Source organism: Diorhabda sublineata, chromosome 5 (assembly GCF_026230105.1).
Source record: "Diorhabda sublineata isolate icDioSubl1.1 chromosome 5, icDioSubl1.1, whole genome shotgun sequence".
NCBI classification, from domain to species: Eukaryota; Metazoa; Arthropoda; class Insecta; order Coleoptera; family Chrysomelidae; genus Diorhabda; species Diorhabda sublineata.
Genome location: NC_079478.1, coordinates 3,992,315 through 4,002,317, shown reverse-complemented (window position 1 = coordinate 4,002,317; position 10,003 = coordinate 3,992,315). Strand labels below are relative to the sequence as shown.

The 10,003-nt window shown below is 31.6% G+C and overlaps 1 protein-coding gene across 1 annotated transcript; it reads left to right on the top strand.

The window, feature by feature from the left end:
- Positions 1 to 758: 758 nt before the first annotated feature.
- LOC130443992 (glucose dehydrogenase [FAD, quinone]-like) lies at positions 759 to 9,515 on the top strand. The gene is made up of 2 exons (XM_056778938.1): positions 759 to 1,066; positions 7,827 to 9,515. The coding sequence occupies exons 1-2, from the start codon at positions 779 to 781 to the stop codon at positions 9,513 to 9,515; spliced, it is 1,977 nt and encodes a 658-aa protein (XP_056634916.1). The 5' UTR covers positions 759 to 778.
- Positions 9,516 to 10,003: the final 488 nt, after the last annotated feature.

Below are 10,003 nucleotides of genomic sequence, written 5' to 3'. Positions count from 1 at the left end.
TCTCCTAACGCGGCTCCGTCTAGGGCATACGTGACTATCCCATAGCTACTTATTGGATGCTAAACCTGGACTCAAATGCGACAACTGCAATGGCAAATTGATTATAAAACACATAATCATAGAATGTCCATATTTTAACGCAGACAAATCATCACCAATCTACCTCACGGAACAATATTGGAAATTTTAGGATCTAAATAATAAATATTATAAATAAAATACCAAATTTAAACTTGTGTTAATCTAGTTTTGATCATAAATACTAATTCTTATTATCAGAAATAGAAAGAATAACCCTCGTATCTTTGAAAATAACTATGCCTCACCTAGCATGACGTAACAATTTATCCAAGAACAAATGAAACAAATTGTAACAAATCAGAATTATTATTTGTAATAATATGAAGCTTCCGTAGAAAATTGTTTGAACGGTAACCGCATCAAAATGCGTTTATTGGTTTAGGAGGAGCGGTTAAACAAAAAGACGCGTGTTAAATCTCTAAAAAGATCGAGAAATAAACGTAAATATCCTTAGGGGAAATTTTAGTCCGTTCCTCATGCTGATATATTATTATTTAATAATTGAATATACAAAAAATGGATAGTTTCTCTTGATATAATTGAGTTTTTATATTGTATGTGTTTGTCTACAAGTTCCCCCAGCAACGTTTAATTTAACAATACTCCGTGATAGATAAGTTACGAATATCGTGAGCCGTTCACTTTTGTTTCAATCTAGTCAGCGTAGGTGCACCAACTCTTAGTTTATGAAAAAAAAATGGTTTTGTCATGGACGCCACCCGATATATTCCAACCGTGTTCGGTTCATAACAATTTAACTACTTGCCAATCTTCGACTTTTTTATTTTTACAATTGGTGGCTAACTTATTTGGGTATTCGCGGGATGAAAAAAATACATACGGGTTCGATTTTTCTTTTACGAATTTTTACAATCCTTTCGAAAGTGAAAAAGCTCAAGTGGAGGAATTCGATTTTATCGTTGTCGGTGCTGGTAGTGCAGGATGTGTTGTTGCTAATAGACTGTCCGAAATTAAAGAATGGAGGGTAAGTGGTTTATTTTTCTGATACATCAAAAAAAATAACTAAAATACATTTTGATATTGAAATAATTGATCGCGCTAAAAAATTTAGTTATTTTTTAATAATAGTTTCAAAATTCGACATTTTTCGAAACAACCTTGAAACTATTTTACGCGATATACACCTTTTTAGAACAAGTTAATACCTCAGACCATCAATAAATTCCATTGACATTCCTATCACTTTTTTTTCTAAAGTCATAAATTACAAACTAATTTCAAAATTTTCGTCAATTGAACATTATTTTCTCGTCAAAATTTGACAAATTATCAAGACGTTTAGTTGATATAAAGTTTGATGAATAATTTTGTTTGCAAATTGCGTAATAATATGAAAGTATGATAAATTTGATGTATTTCAATCTAGATAAATCTGGTACAATATTGAAAGTCTCAAATCTGTACCTTCAGTACTTCTTATACTTTTTTTTTATCTAAAAGTTCATACACAATTAAGCTTTTATCTATTAGTATAATGGAATATTATTCAGCGATGCTTTACAATCCATTTTACTGCGCTGCAAAAATTTGTCATAATAGACTCGGTTGCACTGAAACTGAAACATTTGGAAATACAGGAGATTTTCAAACCTTTGATAATAATGATAATATGAAATGGTTTGAAAAAATTTCTGGTAATATGGACAAATTTCTGTAACTGAATATTGTTTTCTGCTTGAATGAAAAAAACAAGTTTACCAATAAATGTTGCTTCAATTAAGTTGAGACCGTCACCTTGCACCTGCAAATTAACTTTATTTATCATACTGAGGATATCAAGCAATAAATATTTGATTTACAATTGTTTTGAATGGCCTTTTTAGGAAAATAACAATTTTTTCAGTAATATGAGAATCTGGATGAAGATGATCTTCCAACTTTATGCAAATTGGAACGAAAAATTTTTTTGGACAAGTAGGAGATATAAATTAAGCGGTTAATTATTTAAACAAACAAATTAATCCTCTTTTCACATTATTATTTGATTTTTGAATAAAAAATATCGTCAGCTGACTAATTTTCACTTTAAAATCGTTTAAAACACTTGTAAGTGATGATTAAAGTTACTGTAGTTATCATTATGGACAGATTTTAACATGTCTTCTTTCATTAGCATTTTTTTCAGCTTTAAACAAAATTTTATGTCAATGCACTGTGTGATATTCATATTTTTCGAAAAATACTTGAGTCAGTTTAACCTCAATGGGTTCAAACTTCTTAGTGATTGCCGATCTATTCTTTATAACTTTAATTCAACGGTTCCATGAGTTCCATATGTTTTTGGTATCTCTGTGATTACAATTTTTTGTAAATTCTCAACTTAATTCATTTCAATAGTTTCATTTTATTTTTGGTGTATAGTTAGAAGTTTGATACTTACAGATAATTAGACCAAAGCATTACTGCTTGTTTTGTTTTGTAGGTATTGAATAATATTTAACACTATTATACTAATGATGATGATAATAAAATAAAGACACATAATTCGAAGAACTACAAGATATACGATGATACAAAATTTCTAAATACAACATGGGAATAATCATTGACTTTCGTCTTGTTATAAAAAAAATAATTTTTGGCAGATCATGACAACAATTTTTTAAAGATTTTTTCTGATTATTTGGTTAAATATTTCGACCATAATTCACTTAGGAATTGTAAAATAGAAGAAAAATTATAATCCCAATAATTTTCTTCGCCTTTCTTCATTGTTTCTCTGATAGTATTAAATTAATATATATTTTGTTTCATCTATAGTAACATCTGGTAGATATCCTGGGCTCTATTTTCGAATCCATAAACTCCAACATGTTACCATTGGCATTTTTTTATACCGTATATCACATATCTTGTTCCTTTTCTCAATTTACAAGTTTTTCCTGTCTTCAGCTAGTCTTTCTCGTCGCTTTTGTTCAACTGTATTTTTTGAATGGTTGTGTTACATTTAGATGCTTTTTTCTATCATAAATTTTCTGTTGGTGCTCAGTTTGTCGATCTTGTTTTAAGCTCTACAATTTTCTCCTGTATATTTTAAGGTTTCGGTAGTTTAAGAAGTCAGAAGTTTAATTCGTAGATGATGTTAGAGAGTTGTCCGTTCTCCATTTTCACAAAAATCTTTACAACAACTCACTTATCGATTTTCGAATAAAAATTAAGCGTTTAAAGTGATATCTACGATTTGAGGTCGGGAGGAAGTTTTCAGACAACCCTCGTATATATATATATATATATATATATATATATATATTATGAGAAATTATTAAAAACTTGCTACACATGAATATTTCGGATTAGCAAAGTTACTCTGTTTATGTCAAAATAATTGAAACCACTAATGAATCAATTTAATGGTCAATGATTCTAGTTTTGGTTTATTTTATGCCTATATATGACATAACTGTCAAATTTTATAGATCATCTTTTTTTACCAAATACTGTAAAATTTTTGATTACTTATTCAATCATTAGAACGATTCCAATTATTCGGTTTGTTTTTCGTGAATGATGAAAAAAAACTAATAAAATTTTTATGTACCAAGTTCAATCAATAGTAATAAACGTATTGTGTTGAATTTTTTTCATTTAATGAAGAATTTCGTTCTTTGTCGTTCCAGAACAATAAATTTAATGTGAATGTTGAAACGGATCTAGCAATTCGACAAGTCATTATTTTATTTTGAGAGGGCAACCTTAATGACATCTATCAATAATAAATATCTTTTTCTACTTTCCTTGACTGTGTTTAAGTCTTCAAAACTGTAAAAAATGTATTTCCGGAAAATTTATGGTTACCTCAATACAAATTTCAAATTCACATATTGAGGATATGACCTTGTTCTTACGATTTTCCTAAAATATTTTCTGGACTGGCACGGTAATAGTAAAATCATATAAAATTGGAATTGTGGTAGAAGCTTCAATCCTTGAATTTCGACTATTCCTAAATGAATATTTTATAGATTCCCATACTTTCTCAATACGATGTTCCATTTTTCGTATTCAAATGATCCTACCAAACAGAGTTTCACTTCCGCTAAATTTTCACAGAATTGCAACTGTCTAAAAAGTTCCTTCATAACATTGCAAAATCTGCAAAATTTTTTCGCCTCTCCTATATTATACACGAATGACATGCCGAAATTAGAATATAACCTTTTAGCTACCTTTGCGGACGTTACTGCTATACTAGCAACAGGGAACAGCCATGAAGAAGCGGCAGAAAAACTATTTGTATCAATCAATAAAATGAACAAGAAAGTGAATTATCACAATAATTGAATCCGTATTACTAATAGAGCTCAACAACACATGACTATATACATAAATAAAAAACGAATCCTATTTACAAATGAAGCAAAACACTTGCTAACAATGCTAACCTCTGGTGGAAAGCTTACATTAAAAAGAAAAATGACTAATTTCGAATTAAATATGAAAAAATCTATCGGATGATTGGACGAAAATTCAGATTATGCTTTGAAAATGTACTCATCTGGTCGTAGGGTATTTATCCATGATGCTAGTCAAAGCTTCTAGAACAAGACACTGAGGAATATCCTGGATGCATCTTGGTACACTCGAAACAGTAATTTCCAGAAGGTTCTGGATATAGTTAACAAAACTATAGTGAATAGAAAGGATTAAACCTTTTGAGTTGGTTAAAACTTTGTAAAAGCAGAGTATTATATGTGTTGTGTATTAGTGTATAAAATGTATCAGAACTCTGAGGATGCTGTTGAGTAAGACCTCAGCTAGTTACGCAGTAGTTAGATGTATATTGATTTTAAAGTTAGATTGTTATGTAAATACAAACCTTTTCATTGGTTTTCTGACTGGACAATGCTACCTCACAAAGCATCTTACGTATCTAGATCTAAATCTGGCAGAAAATGGAATTTACAAACATTGCGGGAAATAGAAAACAACGATTAACCTATCTACATAATGCCACAAATCAAAGCGGAATGCTTTGGAAGAAGACCGAGAAACTTTTAGAAGCATGAAATCTTTGATACAATCTCAGATATTAGAGTTTATTGAAGCTCTGGATTTAAATGGTAAGCTTTAGAAGGTCCAGTGAAGAAGGCGTTTCTTTCGGGTTAACTTATACTATATAAAATTTGATCTAATTTAATAAAGTACTTTCTGTCTGTTATATTTTTCAGTATATATTTATTTCCGTATACTCTATTAGTTTTTTCGGTTTTTTCTATCAAAGTATTTGATATTCTGTACTCCTGATGGTCTCTTTTAACTCCTCCACGTTATTCTATTAATTTTTGGATCAGTACATTTAATTTTTACCACACATTCACATCATTCGAATTTTTACATCTTGTATGGTATATCTTGTATGTGTTCGAATGAATTTGGTCTACTTTGATCTACTGTACAAGAACTTATCATGTGTCCTACTGTCACAATAAATTCACTCTATTTTCATGTGACTAATCGATTGTTTACGTCTATTTAATGACCGAATCCTCACTTAATGGCATTAAAGTTTTCAATTAACCATTCTTATAAAAGTGCAGAGAACTATATCTTTTATATTGTGTTCAGAATGGGGTTTAAAGCTATATAATAGTCTGAAACAACCTGTGCGACCAATGCACTGTTAAACTTTACGACATATCCTGAATATTTCCGGTAAAAAGTATGTTAATTAACTTTGAAATTTGGAGGACTACTTTGCGAAATTCCATCGAAATTCTTGACCGTGAATACAATTAGTCATTAGTTGATATTTGTCTAGATGAATGTAGAAATATTATTAACCGTGATTAACATTATTGAAATCTTGTATATTATTTATAAAATTAACCTCTGAACCATAAAAAAAGCCTAGTCTCCCGAACTCAGATATTACTATAAAAAATACGTATTACCACTACATAAAACTATGGTAAAAACTACTCCTTGAAATTATTTTGATGTGACCTTAGAATTCTTATATTTATATTAAGAAAAACGTGAAATAAGATGGTTTTTACTATGCATATGTTCAGCAAGAATCTACAAATGCCTAATTCCACCTAAAATAGCAGAGTTCCCAATAAAAAAAACAGTAAAAGACACACCAAAATTCATAACTAGAAACTAAATAACGAAGAAGTAAAAAAGTAGAAAAACCTGTCATGACCTCACTATCATAGCAAGGTTTCTAGTGCCTTTTTGAAGCCTATACCTTAAAGTATAGTTAGTTAGTTGAGAATAACAGTAAAATTTCAATTTGGAGAGTCACTCGGAAAAGTTGATTTTTCAATTATAAATACACAATTATTATTAGAAAAATGAGAAAACTGCTTTCCAAATGATACTGACCATGTCAATAATTGAGTTTTCTAAAAAGGTAATGTGTAATAGCTACGAGGGTCAAACGAACTATTTTAGATTCAGAAGCTATGGACTGATATAAAAATTAATATTAACAAATCGTATTTTCTTGATCAATTATTTGGCAAAAGTAAAATGATCAATATGTATCAAGATTTACCCGTTTTAACTTATTCTTGTTAGATCTAAATGTACTGAAAGCATCCCTACATTGTGCAATTATTTTATTATTCCGAATTACAAAATAATCAAATTATTTTCAACTATATTTGTTATCAAAGAGAAAAATTCAATAAAATTATATGTATATTGACCTGATTTAAGATTTCTATTTGAATTAAGAAGAAGCGGAATTTCAATGGGCAAGGTTACAGCTATGAGTCTCTATGTATACGAAAAGCAAATGGAATTTGGATTTTTGTAGGTGCATAGGTTTTTAAAAGCACCCATCTACTATTCAGGAAACCTCCTTCCACTCATATTTATCGAAAACTAGATTTAATGAATAATTTTGTAAAAGCCGTGATCATGCCCTACCTACGTTACTCGAAATGTTCATAGACGGAATTAACAACTAATGACTAAAAAATGACAAAACTTGGAAAAGGCGTCAAGACGAAATACCAAAGAAGTTAAGTTTTGAGAAAAAATTCACCTCAATAAGGAGCAGGTGGGATCAAAACAACATATAACAAATAAACAGAAATGATTGGGACAGGCAAATACTCTTCTAGAAAGCTATAACCAGAGACTATAACCAAGATCTGCTGAATGTATTAGAGTGATGACGACCCACGAATACTAACAGGAGTGCTACCGAGGCACTGTCACTTCAATAGATACCTGAAGACGCTAGACCGAGCAGATAATACAACGTGCAGATTCTGTTACGCAGAGGTCGAATCCTCTGTCCACATTCCCTCGAATTGAGAAACACTACACCTGAGAGACGATGCACTAATTCCACATCCTGAAATTTCTAATATGCATACATAGAAGATCAAGCTGCTGAATAATTCAGAGGAAAATTTGCAATTTAAAGTGTTGCTCAAACGTTGCTAAAAAGGGTAACTACAATAACTCCAATCCATTGACTACAGCACTCATATAAAATAAAGAAAGATCTTATCAAAGCATTCCAGTGATGGGACGGAGATATTAGGGTCGCTGGAACAGAGCAGTTTTTGTAAATTACTGCTGGCTCAAATGTAGTGCTGCTCCAAAGGTCACTTACTAGAGAAATGTCAAAACACAACTACCACTGTTATGTCGTAAATTCAATCATCACAATTTGGAATTATCATATGACATTAATATTTAGACTAATAATTTTTCATATCAAAAATAGTATAGCTAAATGATTATTTGATATTTCTTTGTTACAGGTACTGTTATTAGAAGCCGGAGGCGAGGAACCCGTTGTTGCGGACGTTCCGGCTTTCGCTCCAATGTTACAAGGCTCAAGTATAGACTGGCAATACGAAACTCAACCTTCTCCTAAAAGTTGTCTAGCAAGAGATGAGGGAAGATGTACTTGGGCGAGAGGCAAAGTTATGGGAGGATCATCAACCATAAATTACATGATATATATACGCGGACATCCTGACGATTACGATGAATGGGCTCTTATGGGTAACCACGGTTGGTCGTATAGTCACGTCTTACCGTATTTTAAAAAATCGGAAGACAATAGAAATCATGATAGCGAGAAGATAGATCCACGTTATCACGGTGTTGGAGGTTATCAAACTGTAGAATTTTTCCCATACCAAGACGAAAATACGTTAGGACTTGTGCATTCGTATTATGAATTAGGTTTGCCGAAAATAGATCAAAATACCGAGGATCTTTTGGGTACTATGCTTCTACAAGCTACCGCGAAAGATGGCGAAAGACAAAGCACCAACGCTGCCTTTATCAGACCAATTAGATACAAACGCACAAATTTGGTAGTACGATCTAACTCTCATGTAACTAGAGTACTTATAGACCCAAAAACAAAAACCGCTTACGGTGTGGAATATCACAGAAAAGGAAAATTAGTACAAGCTTTAGCAAAGAAAGAAGTAATTCTTTCAGCTGGTTCAATTAATTCTCCAGTTTTATTAATGTTGAGTGGTGTAGGACCGGCTCATCACTTGGAAGAGCGCGGAATTAAAGTTATAAAAGACTCAGCTGTTGGATTCAATCTACAAGATCACACCACAATAGATGGAGTAGTATTCCGTTTAACAAATCATACTTCTACCTTAGTAAATGAAGAACAAATGAAAGCAGATACTTTTTACTGGAAAAAAACCAGACTAGGTCCGTTAGCCTCAACTGGTCCTTTACAAGCGAATGCTTTCATACAAACTAAATATGAACAAAGTTCGAAAAGACCCGACATCCAAATTTCCATTGATGCAGTAAATACGGATAACTTTTTTACTGATCCAATTCTCAGTTATAATACTGCCGTATTACCTTTGTCTTATTACAGTGGTATGATGGCGAGACCGATTTTATTGAATCCCAAATCTAGAGGAAGAGTTCTGTTGAACGACACCGATCCGATTCATGGTACACCGTTGATTTTCGCTAATACATTCTTCGAGAAAATCGATCTGTTGAGGATAATAGATGGAGTGAAAAGAAGTTTGGATTTAGAACATACAAGTTTTTTCAAACACGCGGGAATAGAATTAGTAAGAACTCCTTTACCAGCTTGTAAACACGTTCATTTCGGTACTGACGAATATTGGGCGTGTATAGCAATGGCATACACGACTACCATCTATCATCCAGTCGGTACGTGCAAAATGGGTCCTCATACAGATGAAAGCGCAGTTGTTGACCCAGAACTGAGAGTTCATGGAATAAAATCATTAAGAGTTATTGATGCTTCTATCATGCCTAAAATTGTTAGGGGTAATACTAATGCCCCAACTATTATGATTGGGGAGAAAGGAAGTGATTTGATTAAGCATAGTTGGTTAAAAGACTATAATCAACAAGATAAATCGGAAAATTTAGATAGTGGTAGCTACGATTTTTTAAATTTTGGTAATTTATTCAATGGATATTTCAAATAAAATGAACAATTTAAAAGTACATTTATAAAGTGATTACAAATCTTATTGTGCATTAATAAGATTTGATTACTTTAAACTTGAACTGATTTTGGTGCTACGATTAACGAAAAAGCAGATAAGAATTGCCATTGGCCATATATTTTGGGCAATACATTTCCTTAACTATTTTTTATATAATATAATACGTTCACTTTGATTTGGAAGTTATATAAATTGAATTTTTAATTAATATTGTTATGAATCTTCAAGTTAAAATTTTTCTTCTACAATTTCAAGCAAAGCGTAATGAACAACGCCGAGTTGTCCACTATATCTGAACAACTCCACACTGTTAGGACAGCTGACATATCGGTACTACAAGCTTATTTTCTCTCTTCTCTCTCTCTTCTAGCCGTTTTCTATCCTTTGGATATAGGCCTCTCTCATATTTTTCCAGTTTTCCCTGTTCTGTGCCACTTGGTACCAGTTAAGTCCGGCTGTTCTCTTGA